We start from the raw sequence: 24,862 nt of genomic DNA, 5'->3' as shown, positions 1-24,862 counted from the left end.
GAGAGTTCAGAGCAAGGTTTGCAAGAGACTGTTCTAAACATCATGGGAGGAAAATATTTTAAAAGTTATAAACAAATCCTTGGAAATGCCCTTTATAAAATGTTTCTGAGTAGTCAAGCGTGCAAGACAAAGCTGCACAGGTTGATTGAACAGGTACAACCAGCAATTGTGAAATGAATAACCCAAAGGTTTGCTGACCTTGGCAAGATTACAGAAGCAATCTTTACATAAGAATGAAGTGTTCTTAGATTATTTCTCACAATGTATTAGGTTTCAAACATACTTTTACTTCACCATTGTAAGGAGCTTTGAAATCTCCAGGTGAAAAGTGCTATGTCCAGTTACAAGAAGAAAGTATGAAAATATATGCATCTCTTTGTCCCAGCTATTACTTTTCTTGAACGTACATATTTACTGCTGATAATGCAAAGTAAATCCCATTGCCCTTACGCAAGATAGTTAAGCTCTGTTATGTCCTCTGGACATTAGCCAGGGCTTTCCAAACTACCATAGTTTTTTGAATATAGGTCTCTTGCTTTTAACATAAAATTAGATCAGTCATTTCCTAGGAAGGTGGGGAGAAAGTAGCAGAAGAATAATGCAGCCTGACACAAGGATGCTAACTCCTATGCCAAACTAAATCTCCCTTGTTTACAGGGACTGTGCAAGCCTCTTTAGTCCAAGTTTGCAGAATTGGGGCTTGAAGTGATTCAGATTAATTACAAGGAAAACAGGAGCTGCCAGTAAAGGAAGGGAAAGGATTTCATGGCATTCAAAATGGCAATATTCACAAAAATAGGTTGATCATCTGAGACACTAAATAAGCCAAAAATCTCTGGGGCAGGAAGTATTTAAGAGCCTGCAAAACCTCTCCTTATCTTTGTGTAACAAAAGGGGAACCAATATGCAGCAAGAAAGACACAGTGCACATGGTCTGGGTTTCACAGGGTTTTTTTTTTTTTCCAAGGTAAATATTTGTTCAATATTATTGTCATAGAGGATTTCAAGGCAGCAGGATGAAAGTCAAACTGTTCTCAAAGCTAATCACCCTATGTATCTGTGCGTATTTCACACAGTGATTCAGCATTTCCACTGTGGCAAAACCTATGTTACAAGATAGCTGTTATAAACCACCTCACATACAAAGTGGCTTAAAACATTTACATTCCCTACTGTCACCAGGTGCCATCTACAATTATTGGTAAATGAAACTAGTTTACCTAATCTTAACTATTTATAAGAACTACCAATACCTATTACAAGAACCAACAATTAATAAAGAGATTTATTTAAAAATCTGAAAGAAATTCACCTATATATGGTCATTTTTTGTTTTTAACAGAGGGAATAATGAGTAGCTAAATTAAATGATAGTAATTCAATACGGAGAGATACAGTACATGTCCTTATTCTTAACTGTTTTTTTCCTGCCACTACTTCTTTTTCATTCCTTTCCAATTCCTTGAGCTAGGCTCAATTTTCTTGCTATTTCCCTAAACCCTGAGAGCTCCTAATCTGAGGCAACAGGTCTTTTACAACTGGTTCTAAGGTAACAGCAGTCAGAAAGTGCTGTTTTGAAACAAAACAATCCACGTGTTTTCAAAAACTGCTTCTCTGTACTATGAAGTGCCTGAACCCTTACATTCCTTGCAGTACAGATCATCTGAAGGTCAGTCTGCTGCTCTGCAGCTAGATCTAAGCTTTCAGCAAGGGAATTTCCTCTCCCTCCAGCAACCCAAGGCAGTGCACAACTGGTAGTTCTAAGCCTTTCTATAGCAATAATTTTCTCTTAAACATTTATATACATTATTCTCTCCATTTAAGGAAGCCTAGGAATGTGCTCCGTTGCAGTAGGTGACATGGAGATGACAACAGTAAGGAGAAGTATCTGGCTGATTCAAGGCCAGGTATCTGTAAGCAGAATCCTGACTACAATGTTTAGCCTTCTAATGACATGTTGACAACTTATCTTCCCATTCTTGGAAAATATATAAAATTACTCTTTGCTATTTCCCTACCACACTCATCAAGATTAGCAATTTTAAACAAAAAGCAATATAGATATGGATGCTATGGGTGAAATCCACATTGACCTTTTTGCACCAATAGAATCCACCAAGTAAATGAGAAGCAGGATTTCACCCCTTATTTTCTGATACTGCCTTCATCAGTAACATGATTGTGGCTTTATAATGTAAAATATGATTCCAATAAAATTTTAAGAATGCAGTCATCAAAATACAAAAAAAAAAAGTTACATTATGAGTCATTAAAATGATGTTAAGTAAAACCAGTAGCATCTTATACAGCAATTTTTTTTACTCATGTTGAAGATTTCCACAATATACTGCATTCACACATGGCATACATACGTACACACATTTCCCACACAGTATACTGTGAGCGTTCAGATGCAAGCAAAACTTGCTGGAGTCTTCAAAAATGACCAACTGCTACATGCACCGTATTGTGGTACCTCTGTATAGATGCTCTAGGTATGTACCATCATTTGAATATACAGTTCTTCATCCATTAACCTGGCCAGACCATCTGGACACCTTAATGAATCTATTAATGAATATCAATCCTCTAATCAGCACATGAAATCTCGTAGGTACTCACCCTGCAAACTGGGCACTGCCAGTGACTACTGCTGTCTCTAAGCCTGAACTCATCAGACAAACACTTGGAATGATACACACGAAAACACAGGTCACATATCAACACCTCTCCAGGCAAATGGCATTCAAAACAATACCAGTCATGATTTTCTGTTTCCCAGTCCTACAAAAAATACAAAATATTTTGGTATGACATTCTGTCAAAATCTGCAGGAACTAAGAACAAAATTGATATGTCTTGAAATCCAGCAGCAATTAGACATTATAAACATTTTAAGAAGTGTATAATGTTTAAAAACAGGGGAAAACCTACATGCTTAAAGATTTTCATCAATTTAATGCACACTAACTCCAACAGAAAATGAATGCCAAGTTTTAGTTTTTTCAAATGTCTGATTAGTAACAATTTCAAATATGAGCTCTGTCTACAATGAAAAGTGTTTTTTTTTCTCCCTTTGTGGAAAACACTTATTGACCTCTCTGTATTAGACTACAAATGAAAGTTTGTGCACCTCAACAGACCATACCTATTTCCTTAGACTATTTCCTCTTGTTTTGATTGCTAAAGTATATTTTCAACGCTACTTTTGTGAAGGGTGGTCCCTTCCAGTCTTGACTCTCTTAAAACTGACAACTTTTCAGCATCAAAGGATTGAGTTACAAGAAATAAATGAAACAATGAACCTACTACTGCAAGAAATATTTCTGCTATGCAAACCCAACGCAATTAAAAAAATAGTAAACGTTTCACTTGCAGTGCCCAATAGCATTAGGTTTATTGCTGAAATGGTCTACAGAAGACAAAGGATATGGTTCTGCTGATGCACAGATGTCTTTAATACATTCTTCCTTGATATTTCAGCCCCAACGGCCAAATCCTGACCTTTGAAACATGTGCACAAGCTTTGCTGAAGTAAATGAGAGCAGCATGCATATAATTTGGAGGTACAATTTAGCTCTAGGAATCTCTAGCACTAAAACCAGACAAAATTGCCAGTGGCCACTGTTAAATGTTTATGTTTGTTAGCTGAAATGCCACACTTTTCCCTAAACTTAGAAGACAAAAAAAACCTGCCCTATCTCAGATAAAACTCCCAATGCCTTTTCATGTAAAATGTCACTTTTCAATGGGTTCAGATCTCAGAAAAAATTACTCCTATTCTTCAATAAATTATCTTGATAAAAATCTGGTCAAGTTACTTTTAACGAGATGTTGTAGAAGTGGAGTTAGCAATTCCCACCAACTGCCAGAACGGGCATTTGCCCGATTCTCCTCCTCCCGTGCCTGGGAGTTACGGTCATTTAAGTCCTTGTGTGAGAGGTCTCCTCCAACGGGGCGGCGTCAGAAGCGCAACACCCAAGTGGCACTTCCAGCCCCTCATGCTGAAGAGCAGCCGTACTGTGCACAGAATTCATCTGACTGGAGCCCCCATGAACATAAGAGATTTAGGGACAGCTTCAACCCAGATTGCCTACACTGAAGTTTATATATTATGAATAGTGGACTGAAGGGACAGTAAGTTTAAAGGGGGGAGGGGGAAACCCCAAGCAGCCCTTAAGCAATGATTTTTGAACTCTGACCTTTGCCCTCCTTTGATGTTCAGATTAACAGTGTAACTTGACTCTTCTATCATTTCTCCTCATTTAATTTTACTTGCCAATTCTGGATGTCTCAGAACCGCATAATAATAACATGCAATTGGCTATAAAGAACACATTCTCATTTCACCAAGTCTTTTTCCTTCCACAGACTCCAGTGGCAGTATACTTTGGGAGCCCTTTATTTACAATATTTCAGAAACAACTAAAGATACTGCATTGTCAATGTACTAGATTTGCCTGTAGATTGAGAAAAATAAGGGTAAAGTATTGCTATATATTTCTTTCATATTAAGTGTAATAGGTATCATCTTTACAAAACAAAGAAACAAAAGAATTAGATGGCAGTAAAGGGCCAATTAAGCAAGAAAAAGAATCAGTTTTGATTAAAGATCTATCCAGATAAAAATCAAACTGAGAAGACCCCAATAGGTCCTGGCTATTGAGGAATTTCACCACAGAATTAGGATTCCAGGAATCTTAATTTTTATTTGTACTAGTTACTTGTCGGTATATCCCAGATATTCCTTTATAGGAAATCTGCTGGCAAAGAGATGTGGAATTTCATAAACGTACGTAAATACACTTGCTGGCAAGAAAAATCATACACTCAAGCCAGAAACTATGGCATTAAATAAAACACCAGAAGAAATTTCCTTCAGTATTCACACTGTAAAGTTTTGAAAACATCATTATTTCTAAATATAATCACCCAGGTTTTTCACAGAAAAGATTTTTAGTTTAATGCAGTATATTTAGTGCATAAGTATATAGAAAACATTCATTTATGCAATATATTTGATACGTTAATAAAGAAAATAAAAAAGGTACATAGCCCTTGTGAACAACTACACTACTGACTTCAACAGCACAGTCAGAAGCGTTAATTTTGCCCCAACAGCAATGAAATGTTACTGCTTCTCTTGGTTTACGTAAGTTTTAGTGGGAGGAGAACGTGCTTCCAACATTATTTTTTCATGCAAGAGATCAGATTCATTTAAATAGCTCAAACTCTGACTGTCAGTGCTCGGGGTAGGATAGTTCACAATCCTCCGGCAGCTGCAAACACGGTTAAGTCTGCATCCACAGAACACACCACCAGGTGTCACCAGCCGCTCCGAAAAGGACTGATTAAAGGGCGACCACTGGAACAACGGCTTGAACCGTAACATGTGAGCAACCACTTCCAGCCCCCGGGAGAGAGGAAAAACCATCAAACTACATACATACATAATGCGGACTAAACTCAGAATTGGAAGTGATATGGATGATGGTGGTGGTTAATATAGTAAACTAAGCTATCCTAATGGAAGACAGAAACGTAATAGAAAATATGACAGAATTCAAAACCACATAGTGCAAAAATTGTTCACCTTGTTTTTTGCTGCTGTCTGGGAAAAAGGCTGCATACCGTAGGCCTTTCAAAATAAAAACAAAACAAACTTTGTATCTATACTGTAAGCCATCCGATTATCAGGATATACACAAGGCTAGAAAGAATTCATGCACAGTGACCAGGAAATCAATCTGTTACTTCTAACATCTGGTTACATACATTTCCTCCTGCACTTCTGGAACGTTACCTAATGCTTTCACCACATTTTTGATTCTTTAAAACATACCATATACTTATTAAAAGAACCCAACACCCATCTTCTTCCCCATATACACACCCACCACCAGGCCAACTTAGAAATCGTCAAGAATATTAATGGTTGTTAATTAATGCACTCTGATACATAAACCTTCTTTGGGCATCTAAAAAAGATCCCTGTAACGTGATTTACTGCATAGGGAGTGGCCCTGCCAAAATCAATGCAACACCTTCTTTGCCACGTATTATCAAAGATTAAGCTATGACTTTCTCAATAAAACTCGCTGGCCTTACAAGTGTGTAAAAGGAGACGGGCTCTCGCGGGGCCGTGCGGCACGAAGGACGGCTCTCTGCCCTCGTTTCCTGAGGAGGGCAGGGGAAGCCTCCTGGGTCACCGTGCTGGCCGGTGAAGGGAATCTCCGCCCGCAGCACCCGGCTGCCCGCGTTCAGCAGTTCGGCGGCACCGGTGACTGGCCGCAGCCCCCAGGAGGGAGCGGATCTGGCAGCAGAGCTGCAAGGCTCAGAGAGAACTGGAGGCCTTCCCCTTCATGTTACTCAGCTGCCCGTTGCATTTGGAGACATATGCATCAGCAGGGCAGGAAATGCCTGTTCGGGGGATTGTATGTAATAGCCAAAGAGCTATGCTCTGTTAAGCAGAGTGGGATCTTGCAGTGATATGGGTCACTTGTGGTCACTTGTTCTTTATATTCAAATGAGTCTAACATATCATAAAGCTCACTTTGCACTGACAAAAACAGTTGAGACTTCTCAGCAACACAAATGAAACAATGCAACGATTTTGAAAATACAGCTTAATTTATGACCGACATGTAAGCTTACTTTTTTTGTAATTTGTCTTAAGTACATTTTCTTAAAACAAATGCATAATTTTATTCTGGAAGTACAGAAAAAATAACACGGGACAGAAAATGTCAGGCTATCCAGAACATTTGACAATTTAAATACAGATAAACCCAACAGAAAAGAATGAATCATCATGTCATAGCCTTTACTGTAGAATAAAATATATAGTTGTTGTCAAGGAAAGAATAATTTTAGTGCATAAAGAAAATGTCCATTATAATGCAAATGTACATGGAAAAGAAATGCTTACTCATTAGTAATGGAGATTTACTTAGCTGTAATTGAAATAGGGAATCTGTATGTTGGAGAATGTGACATCCTGCTTTACAATTAGCATACCATTAAGTAGGAGATGTGAAGCACATACTGACAGTAAAATTAACAATAACTTAGAGGTCACAACTGTAACTATTAGGTCACTTCCATACCTTAGCAAGCCCATAATTATTGTAGAAAAATAAAGTAAAAACAATTAGTAAATTTTTATTTTCCTATAAATTATATATAGGTATATCACATGAGAACAATATAATCTGCTTTCTTAGACTTTGTCTAAAAGGACCACTTTGCCTTTTTATTATGCAAATTCCAGTAACATAGCTCATTTCTTACCTGTTAATCTGTTTTCTCCAAGTCCCTTAATGGTAGCCCAGATACTCGGTATTAAGGCACTGTACTATCAGGTGGAGAGAGGAAGAGGGAGGGGGGGAAAAGGCAAAACTCTATTCATGGAACTCCCTTTTATGGGGATTTCCTGTTTTCACACTGGTGAACTAGATTTCCCAAACCATCCAAATCATGGATATCCTTTGGACCAAAACAGTAAGCTAAAAAAAAAAAAAGGGTCACATAGATGGGAAAAACAATTATAAGTCAGTTATCTCTTTGGCGCAAGGACGTTTATTTGTGACTGGCATACATACAGTTCTGTCGTCCTAAATGCAATAGGACAGAAACGAAGGAAAGCGTTCTCCACGGAGCTCACGATGCCCAGCACTTCCTGCGTGGCACTTGTCCCACAGCAGCCTTTGGAGGTTTTCTTCCCAGGTGTTCTGTATCAAATACTTCTGCAGAGTTTCTTTGCTCCTCACATACTGTACTGCTGCGGTGTTTCTCTGCATCTCCCATCCATGCTCATGCACACACAGCTCCTCCCAGATCACTGGATGTTCATTCAGACTCACCTCTGCACTAAGCCATGGTCAGCCCTGTAGTGTCTATGCTTTAAGAGGCCCTAGAGCGCTGGCAGTGTAGCAGATAAAGAACTTAAAACAGTTCTTCACATTTAGTCTAAAGGAAGAATATTAGCAGATACACAATAGATTCCACCCACTTTGTATCATGACAAGGACAACATTTCTGCTCTGTCAGAGTGGTGGAATCTAGAATGGCAACAAGGTCTATGCCAGCAAGGAAGAAGTAATTTAGAAAATACAAATTACTTAAAAATAGTAGCATTACCATGCTACATCTATTTCAAGACATTTTCAAATCACTAACCAAAAACGTTGCTATTTCATAACCCTTTATAAAACTAAAAAAGGATCTCAATGAATTAATTCCTGCAATTTCTCAGATACCCATTTCTTTGATATCCAATAATACAGGCCATGTGTCATTTGAAGACACCATTTCTGAGGCGAATGTTCTGGATCCTGGTATTTTAGGATTTGGGAGCAGCCACAAGGGCCACTTCTTTCTTTTCTCACCACCTCCATCCACTGTAACATCAGAATTCTTTCAGTTTTCCCACCTTCATCTAAGAAAGAAACTTTTAAAATCTTGGATTCTGCTGTCAAGGTTTCTTTGTTGGCTTTCAGTAACTTTTCATTGGAACCTAAAAAAGTTGACTACCTGTCCATATCTAGTAGACAGATATATTGAAAGAAATGCCTCCCATAAGAATTACACATTACTTTTTTGACATCTTTCATTTTTCCTTAGGTTTTGCAACTTGCATCCATCATCACCTGCTGTTGGGAAGTAATTCCTATCTTCTGTATTTAATCTTTTATATTTCAAACTTTCTGCTGTCCATGAAAAGTTTTTATTACAATAACAAGCGGTGGCACTGCATTCTAACATGGGCATATCTACCACACTATCATTCTATGGTATCTAAGTCCTCCCCTTAAGAGGTCCTGGAGTATACAGCAGGAACCTACGCCCCCATTCACATTAAACAAAGTAGCATCTATTTCTTTCTAAACACATTCTCCAATCTTAATCAATCAGCTACTTTCTGTCTTTTTCTGGCAGCATCTGCTCCCATCAAAGCTTTCTTGACGAGACATGAGCTTTACTATAGGTAACTGTTAAAACTCTGCAGTGCATTTTGCAGTCTTTTGTGACTCACAAATATAACAACCCACCGTGGGGACATGCTACCTATGTGCACTCCTGTCCTTCAGTACAAAACCCGAAGGAAACACTTCTTTCTTATACAGCTGCTGTAAATAGCTCCTGCATGCTCCAACTGTCTGTTCACCAATACTGCTCTCCAAGTGCAAGTGTCGGAATCTGCACACCACACAAAAGGCAGTCTGAAACAGGCTCAGACAAGAGCAGCTCTAAGAGCCCTGAAGAACCGTGGAAATGCTAAACTGTGCTAAGCTTTGAAATTTTTCCCCTTGCCCACCTATCCACTGCTTTTGCAACGCTGCTGAACTGCTACATAACTGCTCTGTAATAAGAAGAGTTTTACAAAATCTGGTTGTTTATCTGTAGAGCTGGACAGATTGGAACCTTAGTCTTTTTTTCTTCAGAGGACGACTAGCATGTGCACTTTGCATCTGCATGCTGGCCTCTTTTTTAAACAGGCTACATCTCATTGGGTACAGCAGCTAGTAAGAAATCTTCGGCTTATTATGGATCTCTAGTAGATGTCCTGGTTCCCACTCAGGCACTTGCCTGCATCAAACACTACCTGGGTCGAACAAACATCATGTTTCATGGAACACCATTCCCACTGTTTTTTTTCAGACGCAGTGGGGACACTGTGTATGTTTTTCACCAGAGGTCCCAGCCTGCTGTGAGGGCAGACCTCCTCCTGCCCTTCGGGTCAGCCTTCTCTTCATGACACAACATCCCCGGCTCCATCTATTCCTTAGTGAGCATGAATCCTCCTGTAAACTTGCTTTCAGTAGCCTACTGAAACTGCTTTTATCTTTTCATCAGAACGATAGCTTAGGTTCTGAACTGAGGAAGGCATTATTAATTCCTGGATGGCTCAGAGGACTTACTCCATCTTCGCAGCAGGTAAATGGTAAGCTAGCTCTTTAATAAAGTATATCCTTTTTATCATTGCTGTACAGGATCCATACTTGTTCAGGATGATTGCTTTACAATGACAAAGTTTTTAGATCATCCCATGTTTTACATTTAATCTTAGAGCCATGCATTAGAGCAAATTCAGCCTCAAAATAAGCTCATTTTCTCCCCTGTAGTTTCCCTGTATATATGTACTTACTAGATACATTGCCTCCTGTTTTGCATCTATTTTTTTCCTACTGCTGTTTCTCATCAAAAGTCCTCGGCAAATAAACAAGCATCCATCTCTCCTTCAAAGCCAAAACGACTTCAGCAGCTAGAATCCTTTTATGAAAATGGTTTCATTTTATCTTCTCCTTCCTTTTCTAGAAAAGTACTGCAGCAGGTAGCTACAATGATGTGTGCTTTTACAGACAGGACAACCTGGCCTTTGCAAATCAGTTGCCTGTATAGATCCTTTCCTCTGATGAGATGGGCTTCATCTTTAAAACAGATTCTTATAAACTGACTCTCTAGGACACTTTGTAGGTATTCATTACTCATATTTTATTACAAAGAAATCCAAAGTAATTATGAATTCATGTGTCCTCACAACTACTTAGGCATCTTGCTTTATTTCATGTAGTTTAGTTATTTATTATGGCCAAGCTTTTAATAAACTCTGCAAATAACTATTTGGTTTGGGTATTTTACATTAATTGATCTCATTTTAGAAATAATTTTTATTCTAAAAAGAACCAACATAAAAACACCTGTCAGGAGACAGATAAAGATCTCCTTCTCCATAGGTCATATTGAACACAGACATATTTATAGGCTCATGATAATCCATTTCCATTTCTTCACTGGTAACTGCTTCCTCTTCTGATGCACTGACGCAGGAAGACTCAGGTTCTGCAGTGAATTCCACAGCCTCTCAGAACACCTTTGGGTCTCTTTCATCGAGTTCAATCTGCAAACCTAAGTTTGTGTAATTAATTTATTACCACTTTGTCTTAGAAGTCTTCCGTTTCTAGCAGAAACCACCAAAGTCTTCTCTGGATTCCTGCCAAGACAGGTAGCTTTTTACTCCCTCTCCTACCTTATAGTTATGTTCTGGACATTCAGGGTGATAGGCTCCAAAGTACAGAGCCAGTCTTTAGCTCCCAGGACTAAAGAAGAAGTGAAGGATTTTCAAGAAGTGTAGCAGCATGACCCCTGTCACGCTTATCTTCTCAGCCTGTGAGTTGTGTTCCTGAAGTAATGAATAAATCTCAGTTTCCCTCCCAAGATGATCATGTCTGGATAGCAGTAGATCACATTATTTGAGGTGAGACAAATATTCTCCTCCAGGATATTAGAAACAGAAAATAGGTTCAAATGAAAATATTTTTTTTTTCTTTCTTCATGTTCCAAGTGAGTTCAACATTAATAGAAACTTCAACTTATCTCCTCAGAAACTGGATTTGCTTCTGCTATTTATGTCACCATTTTTTACTTCTGTTGAGCCAAGAGGATGTTTGTAGGCTATTTTCATTAGGGAGATAAATCAGTGATGAAGTGAAGTATTTATTAGGTGCAATGCTTTTTATTTCCCCATTATGTATGTGAAGGTTCTGTTCCCCTAGGAAGAAGATGAATCCAGACCAGAAAAAAAAATTTTTTTCTTTGTAGTTCCAAGTCTCCTTCCAAGCAGAACCAGGCACAAAAGGGGTCTCTCTCCCCTTTTCTTTCTTAAATACATTTACAATGGTTTTCTGGCCTTATTTCCTCCATGGAATTTTGTAGTGTTTTCCTGTGTTGATGTTTCTGAACACAGAGAAATATTTTATCTGAACCAACAGCAGAACCTCCTACACACTTCACTTAAATTTCCAATTTCTTGTCTATGTCCCCTGTGAAGTAGGTGTGGCTGGTACTGTTTCAGCTGCCAACAGTATGAAGGCATGAGGGCTGCATTTATTGTGAATGAAGCATAAATATTAATAAGCCCATCAGCTTCAATGAAGTTTCATTCAATGACCAGCATGACATCACAATAAAAGATTCAAAACAGCTGCCAGAGATGCAGAGAATTTTGAACCCACAAATAAAAACAACATTACTAGGTCAGGCTTGGCACAAAAGAGGTATTAAAAACCAAGATGCATATTTTCAGAACAAATTCAGGATGGACTGAGCTATGTCATCTAGTCCATTAGCATAATTTAAGTCCCATGATGGAAGATTTACACAGACTAGTTCAACTAGCTTACTTCAAACCCATAAGTAAATTATCATACTTCAAAACACCCTTTCAATCAGAAACAAACATTCTGTGAAATCTGTGAACAACATCATCAGTGTCTCAACACAGAACAGCGAGTGAAAGCCTTGAAGAAGAATACAGCATTACGTTGACTGACTTTTTGAAAGTCAAGCTGGGAAAGCTGGGAGAGGCAAGGGAAGATCCTGATGAGGTTGTTTTACCAGTTTAAAAGAAGCATCATCTCTGAGGTATGCAGTAAGATGGACTCTGTTAGTATCTTCTGTAATAGGAACATCCTCCAGTGTGAGCTCTTTTTTTAGGGTATGAAAAATAAGGATGACCAGAGAAGAGCAAAGAAATACTCCTGAACAGATAGGAAGAGAAAAACAAGACTGGAAAAGGAATGCAGAGAATTGTTCATGATTCTTAACCCATCTGGAGACAGGAAGAGCCTCTGGAACACCAGCGAGGCCATTCTCATGAGCTGCATAGCCTTAATGAAAAGACAAAAGAGGGTCTTGGCTTTAATAGAGCAAGAATTTCTTATCCATGAGGTAGGAGTTCAGAATTCTAATTTGCATCTCAAGGACAAAATACTCTATGCTTTGATTTTGCCATTTTGAAAATATTTGCTCTTCTGAACTTTTAAAAATCCGCAGCAGGACATTATACCAGCGGACACTAATTTTTAGTTCATTAATAAGCAGAATTTTACATTGGAGCACTTTGTGATAATAATTTGGAAGACAAAGCATTGCTTTAAGCACACACTGGATTGATATGGTGGCAGTATCTTGACAAAATACGCTGTGAATGATGGGACCTTAGAGGATGGAAAGATAGACAGAAACGATTCAAAGAATTCCAGAAGCTCTTTTCCCTTGAGTGCTCTCGTGTGACCAGACTTTTATGTAGTCTGACCCTCAAAGCTTCCTCATACTATTATCCCTGAGGTGTGGAATAAGAGATGGAAGCCAGTCTGAACTTTTCTTTCCCACAGATCATTCATTAACTTTGCATCAGCACATCACTAAAAGTAACAAACTTCCACAATAATTAGGAATCTATCACGGAATGTTGCAGCCTGGAAAATCCTCCTTTTTTTACAATATGTGAAAAAGAGTAACTATCATGGTTTGGGCTATATTTGGCTTTGGATCATTGAATTCACACAGGATTTCAGATTAAAGGCAATATGGATGGGTAAGACAAATAGAGAACTTTTTAAACACTGACGGAAATTTTTCTTCATTTGGTGTGACATATTCTTCTTTTTTGTGCTCTCTAGTTGTGAGAGCTTTCATGATGAAGGCCCTGGCTGTCACTATTGCTGTTTCATATTATCCTTCTGTTCTTAACTGAAATTTATGGCATGCACATTAAAACCATTCCTCAACCTAGCTAGTTAGAAACCCCCAGCTTACTAGCTATAACTTGTAGCTATGTACATTGGTTTTGGTCTGAGGTTTGTTTGTTTTTCTTTAAAGTGTGTTTTGTATACAGAAAAGATTCAGACCCTCACAGTGACCATTCTTAAGCTTTTTATACAATTATCTTCATATTTATAGAGACTCAAGATGACATAGTCAGTTCAAAAAACAGCTTCTGGCTACCAATACTAACCTAGCATGGAAAAATCAATATAATTACAAAAGCAATTAAGCATGGCAAGTAAGGAACCCAGCCTTTGCTCAGTCTAAAGCAATTTAGATTAACACAAACCTAACAGCCAAAATGGTCCTTTCTCATAAATTGATCCTAGCAAAATTGAACCTGCAATACATCAAATAACAATAATCACCAAATGTATACCTAACGTCGCTAGGGTTAACAAAATCACCTTCAAAACTCACAGTGCTGGCAGTGGGCTACAACAAATGTTAAAATGATGGGAAAGCAGACAGAGTGAATAGATGGATTATTTAGGCAGCCTTGAGACTTGAAGTCACTTTGAATCTGCTGTCACTTTAAGCAAGCACCAGTACTTTCTACATATAAAATATCAGAAATTCCACAGTAATGAGTCAGCTGGTTATGAATATATGGCTGTGTTGGGAAAAAGCAAATTCTACTCCTAATGTTTTCTGAAAGCAGGAAAGCAAGCAAGCTGACCCTCCAAACAGCATGCTCTCCACTAAACTAAAAAATCTTCAGAGGGAAGAATTGGAGAGGCAATAATTTAGATCTGGAGAGGACCAAATACAGAGCAAAACCCCATAACTAAACCCCAAAGTCAGACTTAACTAGCTAGAAGAGTTCCTGGCTCTTTCCACAAGCACTCAGTTAAATTATCAGAAAATAGAACTCCGTAAGAGTAACTTCTTGAAAACTTAATCACTATGTATGTATTTTCTCAGTAAAGAAACAGCTGCAAGTGTCTTAGCTAAGTGTCTTACTCTGCACATCTCATTAGAGAATTTGGCCACAGGAACTAACTTTAAACCACAGCAGTGCTACAAGATATGTTGAATTCACATGCAAACAATGAACCCGTGTTACTCACACATCTTCATTTAGAAGAGCACAATATTGTTTGACTCTATGAACACATGTAAATTGAAATTACACATTCATAATGACTCTCTCTGGGTCAGTGCATTTTTATGACTTTAATCATGAGGAGAAGAATTAGCACATTAAATGCTCAAAATAGCTCCATGCACACTGTCTGTAGAAAAATCAGAAATATGTAAATGAGTAAGACAAAGTAACTCTAAGAACTGTATCTAACCCCCTATAAAGCTATATTACATTAGTGGTTTAATTTGATTTCTTTCATTGGGATTAGACTGAGCACTATTTTACACAGAAAGTATATAAAAATCATGGCATAACTGAAAATTGTAATGAATAGGTAAGAAGATTCATAATTCTTCTCTTCAAGATCTACAATTCCCTTCTATTTTATTGACTGCACTGAAAACATAGTTAACAACATTGATTTGCAAATTTTTTTCTAAACCCAAAGAGCAAGGAGATAATTTCTTTTATGATGATATTAAACAACAGTTCCAAATTCCACAAGTTCTGTGAGAAATAGAAATAATGCTTTTAGAAAGAAAAAGTAAACTTCCATTGCCAGACTTCAGGACTGACATTTCCCTTTCAAGAAAAGAAGCTGCAGAGATTTTGTTCAATTGCATAATAATGGCATCGATAAACAGTGAAAATATAGAATTCCTAACCAGATTCCTGGATAACAATGGAAAATAACTTCTCTTGTTTATTGTGTGTCAAATGCATTAATCACCTGCGAGATGAGGAAGCCTGTAAGATGAGAACACATTTTCAAAATGTGCAAAACATTTGTATAGATGGCAAATGAGCAAACAAACACAACACCTGCACAAACTCCAGAGGGTCACAATTCCAGCAAAGTTCTTGCATAGGTACCAACACTTAAATTTATCAGTTGGAATACAGTATATTTGATAACTGACACCATATTTTAAAATTAGTAACTTATATAAAAATACTTCTATAAGTATCTGAGAGAAAAAGAGAACTCTTTTAAATCTGATCATTCTTTTTCCCAGTTTATCAGAAGATTAATTTTCACATCAGTTGGCCCATTTTGAAGGCTCTCCTGATGCCCTCAAACTGTTTTGTCTTTGCATCTCAGCTTGTTCATCTATATGGTATCTCTAAATATATGAGATTTTGCTTCATTTTTTTTTACCACAGCTTCAACACACTGATAAAAGATGATGGCAAAGTAGTATGATTTTTTTAAACACAGTCCTCTGAAGGCTAAGAATAAACCTATCAGAGATCGTGTCCTTACTGCATAGATCTATCATTATGTCAACATATTGGATAGAGCAAATGTTTGGAAACATGTAAGTAAGCACCACAGATTATCCAGTGAAACTTTTCCAAATAGAGCTGTGTTTTCATAATCTCTACACTTTTAATTATTGTTATCATTTAGCAATCAGTCCACAGTCATCATTAAACCCAGCACTTTCAGGTCTCTAGTCAGGCTTTTATATAAGTAACAGATAGAGGTGTGCACCAGTTCTGTGGCCCAGGCCAGTTATTTATTTATTTGACTATGGATTTAAAATGCTAAGATTTAAATCCAAAACTTCAAAAATGGGAGATGGGACATGTGCAAAGGAATGTCTCCCTTTGCTAACTCCTTGAAACAGTTGGTCCTTACTGACTTCTACTGCGGTGTCAGAAAGCAAGCTAAAATCCAAGGGCGTTCTTGTAGTGACGTCAATAGGTGGTGGATCAGTTCTCAAGCCTCTTTCACATGATGGGCTTTCCAAATTCCTGTAGTACCAGTCATACTGAGTTTGACAATTGCGTCAAGGGGCTATCTCTTAAGTGCTGAAGTCTGACGAACCTGTAACCCCTGTTCTAACACTAATAGCTCTATTTCATAGAGTCCAACCTCCCCTACAAGTGAACCTCTGAAAAGGCTTCCTTAAGTTTGTCTTCACTGAAACGTAACATGAGCTCATGATTCAACAGTCATGAGTACCAGATCTGAGCAGTGCTGCATTACAAAGAACTGCAAACTGCATCTTGATCAAGTGCTGACAAGGCATCTGTACAACTATCCAATGTGCCCAGCGCAGGGAGCACGCCCAACTTCATGGCTTTGAATCAGCTGTTGAAGCACAGAAAGTACCTGATCTTATGTCAAGTGATGACAGTGACACTTTGTTACTCATTAATTTTTTTTTTTTAATAAAAGAACAAAGATAATTATTTTATATCAAGTCAATGTGTTTTGCTTCACCTGTCTTGCAGCATTTCAATTCAGTACTAGGATGAAGAAGCTGGAGGTTTGGGACTGTTGAAACATAGCCTGGATCAGAAGCTGACTGCTATTCTTGCATAAAACTGTTAAGTCAGCTGTGCACTGGTGTTCTGAACAACAGAGATGGTCATCAGACATATGGACACAGCACAATGCATCAGTGATCAGCAGTCATGCTGAAAATAGTCAATACTTAATAGCACAGGGCTATTCATAATGTGACTTAAGCAGCATCTTGGGTCAAGTCGAAAGACAAGTCTTCATTCTGGGATAAAATAATTACGTCATTCTAATGACTCACTGGGAATTCACATGCTAGTTATCTTACAAGCTTTGTCAGACAAATGTTGCTAATAAGTAGCAGGAACATTTTTTGAACTGCTGTTTAAGAAATGGCTATTGTGAGGCATTCTGACTTTTTTTTTTTTTCCTCTTAGCAATAGAGGAAACAAACATACTGAATATTTGAGATAACTAGGGATCTCAGACTTTATGTCATGTTGTGTCTACACAGTTACCATCACTCCTAAACAGATAAAACTTACAGAAGAAATACCTAAAAGAGCTAAGCTGGAATTTTGAAAGTTTACTCCCAGGGAGAGTAGTGAAAACAAAGCTACATACACTTTAAAGGCTCCCTTGAGGGTTTCTAACAAAATTAGAATAAAAATCTTAACAGTGACAAAATGTTCATTAAATACATATCTCAATACTTTCAATTAGGATTATTTGGATAACTTTAACCCTAATGTTTTCTGTTATGGCTACTGCTTGTCTCTTTCACTTTAAAAAAAAAAAAAAAAAAATCATCTGTTGTTTCACTTTCAGCATCCTACTGATGCCTGCAATAAGGCAATGAGTATTTTGGTGGGTTTTAGAACTTATTTTCCTATAGAGTTTTTCTTGTTTTCCTCAAAATGTAAATTATTCTCCATGTCTGAGACAATGCCGTCCATTTTACCACCATTTAATGCAATTTATATTCCAAAGCAACAGTTCCTAGTTCAGGTGTTTTAAAGCTTTGCCAAACTCTTTTTTTCGAAGTGTGAAAATGTGGTCTTGCAAGCTCAGAAACAGCACTTCTGAGCAAGGCAAAGCAATTGTGCAAGCTTTCTCCTAGTCTACAGGACTATTCTCAGTTAACTTTGCATTCCTTCTCACCTATTGAGGGACAGAAAAAATAAACTTTTTTTCCCCTTCACATAACTTTCAACCTGTTTAACTCCACCTACATTTTTATTTTATGCATCCAGTGAAAAAATGTCTGGATGCCTGTAACTAATTTGCTAAGAAAATCCTTCCTAACTGAATGCCCTGGTGTGCACAGATATCTGTAAAACACATCTTTTCATGTGTGTTAATACATAAATGTATAACTTCTTGTTGCACTTTTGAAAGGAAGGAGTTCTTCCTTCCTCAGATTTACATTAAAGAAGATTAATAAAAGTTCTTGTATTTTTTTTTTCTTTTAAAGGTAACAACTTTGTGATTTGAAGACATCTGAGGATTTCAAGTAATACCAATAATATTTACTGTCTTCCTGTATAGCTGTAGAAGAGAACACTACATAAAAGTGAGGCATGACTGAGCAAAGGACTTTACCAGCATTTCATAGCAGATAACTCGGAGTTGGAGAAGAAAGTTTCTATGGAATAGAAAAGGTTAAAAAAGTTTAAAAGTGCATTACTTCCCTGTTCACAAGCACCAACAAAGCATTTATAAATAACTTTAACCAGAAATTAAAACAAGTTCCATGCTTAGATACCAGAAACTGTGATGTATTTTCTCAAAGACTTTATACTCACAATCTCATCTCCTGGTAACCAATATCCTTCTTGTTCAATACCAGCTTTTGACCCTTTACACCCCACCGTCAGGGTTTCAACAATCAGACCATCCTTGACTGCTAAACTCAGCTGACGTGTGGTTTCTTTTGGATGCATACCATGTACTCGAGACATATACCTGCACAGAAAGCACAAAAGTCTTTAAGTACTAGTGTCAAACAGTAAAATGTGGCAGCTAAACCCCACTCGTCTACAAATGATTTAAAATAATGCACACTCTAAGTTTTAGGTTCTTTTTAAACCCTCAAAATTTACATGGTTTCCTCCTTTACTCCAAATCACCTTTCCTTCCCCTTGAAGTTACCTTAGATAAAAAAAAAAAAAAAATTGCACCCCAAAACTAACACATATGGGCTGCTTGGGCTTGTCTTTGCCAAACTTTCATATCCATTTGTGGATATGAAAGACTTCTTCAAATTATGTGGAATCTGCATTTGTGTAATACTTGCTAAAGCATACATACTATGGAATGAGTTTGGAGATGTACCAACTGAGCTACATGATAGTCCCAAGTACAACACATTTACAAAAAATGTGACATCTATGCATCACATATGAAAACCCAAACAGCTAGAGTTATAGTACTAAGAGTTTTTTTCCTCCTTTTCTGATTGTGAGCACATTATGATGAACTGCACTGGTGAGAACAAAATATATATAGCCTGAACTGTGTATACACATGAGATTCAGTTGTGTAAAGTTGACCTTTACCCAATATAATTTATTTCTAGACCAACACCAAATATTAATGTGCAATAAACAGCATAAAATCATCTACCCCCACATAAAGACATCCTCTCTGTTTTAAGATCATTACATTTCAGATTTTTTTTTAGCAGAATTCCATGAATGTATCTACGAGTGACTGCACGTGCAGAAGTGAAGAGAGGTGCCATTGCATGCAATCAGCAGGTCAGTGGACTGACATGGAACCAATTGTTTTGTGGGCATATTTTTATAGTTACAGCTTTCTAACAGTTACAGGGCTAACAATTTATCTCCATTTTGGCTTCTCCAGGTACTCTGTCTTTACTTATCTCCTAGGACAGAAATCTGTATTTGCCTGCTTTAAGGCAAAGCTGTCACCTATAGTATCCACTATTTCATGCTTCACAGTGAATTCCAACAACCATGATTCTTTTGTGACTGTCACCACAAACACCTTCACAAAAAATATTATCAAGTGCAAACTTGAGGAAAAGTTTATTTTAATAACATGGGTGATAGGAACTTTTAAAGTGTTAGAAGTTATAAACTTACAATAAGGGATGAAGACCGGCCAAGTGGTCAATCCTCCAATCAACCCCTCTTTTTCCAGATATATGCCTTTCAAACTTCTTATTGTTTTGCATACATAAAGGTCTTTTCCAACCCCACATTCTCTCTCAAGGTTTTGCTGGAACTGGTTTATGCTAATCTAATCTTTTTGTTTTGCTCTAAAGGAAACTGAAAGCATATAATCATATAGGAAATTTATGATTGAGTAGAAGTATATATTTGTGTAGTAAATTATACAGTAATCAGAGCAACACAGGACATTTACAAATTTCTGCCTGGTATTAGAGGTATTTACATAAATGCAGTACGTTTGCAGGATCTTGGGGGGGGGTGGGTGGTGTTCAGGGTAAAGTCTCTTAGAAGCAGATGCTGCCATTTACCTGTACCATTTATGCTGTACAATGTCTACCACAACATGGTGCAAGTGTAGATGATTTGTGCATGCTACCACTGCATAAAGTAATAATAAATGAAATTAACAGGGGAAGAACAAAATGCTGTGCAAGTCTGTGATCCATACTAATGTGTATGAATCTTATGCTGGCTAGCAAAAGGGATCAAGGGCCCAGCAGTGGCTCAGAAGATACAGATTAGCTCATTTCTGTATCACACTGGGTGAATGCTCACCTCCCCAACCCAATCCCTCTCAGCTTCTGTTGAAATCAAAACCCAATATGAAAACCTGTTCAAATGATATTAAACACTACAAGTGAGTTTTCCAAGTTCTTCAAATTCCAAGGAGGTCCTACACAGGCAAAGACTCAAATCTATTACTTCACTTGCAAACAGATTGCAAGCAAATACCATTAGTTTGCCGAGGCATGACGTGCTGAAACTTTAAAACTGCCGAAAATGGGGAAAACAACGCATCTCTTTATATACTCATGGTATATGTATTTCATGTGTGTGCACATATACACATATTTATGCAAACATAACTAGCTTTTTAAAGTGCAAATTATCTTTTGCTAACTAACTTTTGTCAACATTTGCTATTTTCACTGGGTTTTCAGCAAATTTCCCTTTCTACTCTCTACTAATAACCTCGTCTTCTGCAATTTCTTCAAGTCTTTAACAGGTCTCAGAAGACACAGCATAGGTACTAACCATCATTCTTCACATTTTACTGATAGAACAAGTCAGGTAGTGAGCAAGGAAATTACTTCCCTACAGTTACACAGTGGGCTGCTACAGGTTTGAGGACACAAGTCAACTATTAACCCAGCACCATAACCTTCAGTGCAACCTGCTGAAGAAACTGTGAAGAAACCATTTTGCATTGCATCCTGCATAGCTGCAGAAACACACTCCAACAAAACACCTGAATGTAATCTACACATTTTGTGATTCCTCACTGACATCTCTGAACAGCACAGATACATAATACAAACCAAAAAGTTTTAATCTAACTCTAATCAGCTAAGAGGTTTAATCTGCCTATTTCAGCTGTAGTACTAGTGAAAAGGAGCACAAAGCCCAGAATCTCCTATTTCTCAAATCCAATCTGTGTTCTCAATCAGAGTGAAAGTATTGCCACCAGCTAAACAATCTTCTCATTTTCTTCAGCTGTAAATCAGGAGTAATAAATCCCCAGTGGCTTTTTGGAGAATAGTTTAGTCAATGTTCAGCCTGTGCAGTCTGGAGATCCACAACAACTGTGTTTTCTGTTCTTAAAATAAAATGTTATCGGCTTTCATAGGAAACCACACACATGTAGAGAGAATGTTTTTACCCCAAAGAGTAGAATTGTTGTTATAAAAGTGACACCCCTTGCCCACCCCCTTCCCTCCCCCTCTCTTTACTTATATTAATACCTGTTACGTATACATGGCTAGATATTTGCAGGCTCTCAAACAACATTGGCAGGGTCTAGATGAAAGACAATCTTGTTTCTTTTCAGTCAGAAGAATGGCAGCTAAGCTAAGAAGCAATTAAGGCATAGGATTTGAACCAAAAAAGATAGTTCAAGTTTAATAATGAAATGTGAACAACTGTTGTAACATGTGAAAGATGCGGGAAACACAAAATCAGCTAAACTCCAGCCTAAAGATGGAAAGCATGATGTCTGGCGTCCCAGCTACCACACCAGAGTCATTACTGGATGGGGAAAAGTAATATTGCAATGTCTTTGTGCAGAAGTGACACTACTGATCCAGGGAGCACAAGTCTTCTCCTGGCACTGCATGCACTGAAGCATCTGGCACCAGAAGTTAAAAAACAAGTAGGAGATTTAAAGAAATCCCTGACTGCTGTTTTCAACAAAAGCTGATTAGCCTTACCTCGCAGACAGGGAGTTGAAGCACGACTGGCTCTACACTCCTGCCCAGTCCTCCCTATCGACAGACAGGGAAGTGTAACACAATCCCTATTACTGCTATAATGTAGCCAGCCACCAGAATTAAAGCCAATACACTTTGAGATGGGTGTAAAAAAAGTAAAATCCTCTAAATCAGCAAACCAGCCCTAATCAGATAGAGGGCTGAAACAACCATTTCAAAATACAACTTAACTGTGTTAATCCCTCCTATATTAAATGAGGGTCTGTCTGATGAGAAGAGGAGGTGTGGCCTGATAATCTGCCTGTTAAATTCCAAATCTCACCAAACGAGGCTGCCTGTCTGCAGGCTATAGAAGCAACTGAACTGCTGCTCAATATTACAGTATTTATGTGCCAGTATTTATAAACTGGCAGTGTAAACCTCCTTGATATTAGCATAGAAGAATCTAGCAAATCTAGAAAAATTACAGTATTTTTAATCAACATCTAAGAGCCTACTAAAGCATATTTTCAGTGATTGCAATGGTCCTTGGAAAGCAAAGGGTAAGACTCTTTAGCATGTAGTTTGTTCATAACAAACCTCAGCATTGTCACACCATCAGAGTAAATGTGCTGACCTTCAGAAACAAGATGCTACCAACAGAAACATGTGCACAGGCCTAACGTACCTGCACACCTGTCTGACAGCAAAAGAAAAACATATAGAGGAGAACAGAGGATAACCATTAATAGATTTGTAGATTGTGTACATGTATGCACACTCATCTATATTTAGTACTCAAAATATCAATCACAAAACTGTGAAAGAACAATTTTAAACCTATTTGGGACTGCAGATGAACAGTAGTAGTCAGGTCTTTTCAAATTTAGCAGTAATAAAATATGATCATATTCTTCTGTTTATGTATCTTATTTCTGCTATTCATTCTAACCGTGACCACCTCTCAAGACACCACAGGGAGATCCCAAGGGGTCAGCACAGCTGGAGTTCTCCCAGCATCCAGCAGCCACGCAGCCCCCTGCTGCACACCCTGCCGGGGCCACGCTGCAGTGAGCACCACGGACTGACGCGCAGGGAAGCCCGGGACGTGCTGTTCACAGCAGCAAACTGCAGAAGCTCCTGCTACTCGTGCCACTGCTACGTGACAACTGGATCCGGCCACCTGCCTTAGCTAAGCAAAACTGGACCACAGGAGTACCCTAATGCACCTCTAAACTGTTTGCCAGCCTAGTATACAGGGGACATTATAGAAGCACCATAATCTGCCAGCGTATGATAAATTCACACGTAAAACTTCAAAAAAGCTTTCTCAGACTGGCCAGTGTTCAGCATGTCTTTCAACTGAATGCCTACATCTAATACATGCATTTGATAGCATACCTTAAAACTCAAGAAAAAGGTTTTGATCAAAGGGGCATGGAGGAAGCAGACTCTAAAGCCGAGATCACCATGGGAGCAAAACAGATACAGAAGGAGCTGGCACTTGCAGGGGATCAGGCGGTGAACTTTTTGCCTACAGCTGTCACAGCTCACAACTCTTGCCTGGTGCTGTGCAAGACACAACACGAAGCCAAACCCTGTCTCACAGAGCTTAATACATAGGGGCACAGAATAACACAGGAAACAGCCCGCACTGCTCCCTGAGAGTCCTCTTCAAGGCAACTGACTCTAGAGAGATGCAGCAAATGATTTACATGGGTGTGGATGTGTTTGGCCTAAAAACCACATCTGGCCAAGGAAGTAAGTAAGGTTACTTAGGGTGGAAAGTTCACATGGGTATTTAAGAAAAATAAAAAACCAAAAACACACTCAATTTTTCTGGACTCATACAGAATTGTTAGCCACCTGAACTCATCAAAAGGAAATACTGACAAAATGCTACAGCAAACATATCTGTAAAAGACTGAAGTAAAATACTTTAACGAAGGAAGTAAGTGCCTTATATAAACATAACAGTGTGACAAGTGTAGGTAGATGTTAATTTTAGTGGCAAACACTGTAATCTGGGTCTGATCAATTATCTCTGTTTAGGCTGCATGCCTTCATGATACAAAGGGAAGCAGCAGTCTGCTGGCAGCAGCAGACTATCTGCCAAGCAACTTACCCAGGGAGAAACAGAGGTCTTAAGATTTCCTTGTACACAGAGCCCATCTCACAGTTGAGAGCTGATAAAATACAGCAGCTCCCATTAAACCCAACTGAAAGACTGCTATTAATTTTAAATGTTACCTACAGGTATATAAAAATGTCCTAGATTCAGGGACAGACCTTAAGGAATAATACATAAAATGGAAGGAAAGCAGCCCAAAATCTATTCTGAATTTCATATTGTGTTCCTGCCTTTGCTGAGAAATGGTGCATTTTGCTTTAGATTCAGGGTATGACAGCAGTTTTATAGAATTCTCACACACTTCTTTTAGCTTTTTAATTTGCAAAGAATAGGTCACTTGGTCACACTGAAAGTAAAATGGAAGACATGGCTGTGATTTTTTTTTTTTTCTTAAAAAATACA

General features: G+C 38.1%; 1 protein-coding gene across 3 annotated transcripts in view; it reads right to left on the bottom strand.

Annotated features, from left to right (window-relative positions):
- ZMYND11 (zinc finger, MYND-type containing 11) overlaps positions 1–24,862 on the bottom strand; it is a 61,977-nt gene that overhangs the window by 24,606 nt on the left and 12,509 nt on the right. For 2 of the 3 annotated variants that reach the window (XM_008941854.1, XM_008941855.1), the window contains exon 2: positions 18,752–18,911. In XM_008941854.1, the coding sequence (XP_008940102.1) occupies positions 18,752–18,911 (160 nt within the window). Of the gene's footprint in view, positions 1–2,622; positions 2,785–18,751; positions 18,912–24,862 lie in introns of all 3 variants that reach the window. The other variant, XM_008941853.1, reaches the window with a different exon arrangement.

This window comes from Merops nubicus, unplaced genomic scaffold (assembly GCF_000691845.1).
Source record: "Merops nubicus isolate BGI_N331 unplaced genomic scaffold, ASM69184v1 scaffold22996, whole genome shotgun sequence".
In the NCBI taxonomy this organism is placed as follows: Eukaryota; Metazoa; Chordata; class Aves; order Coraciiformes; family Meropidae; genus Merops; species Merops nubicus.
This window is presented reverse-complemented; position numbering and strand designations above follow the sequence as displayed.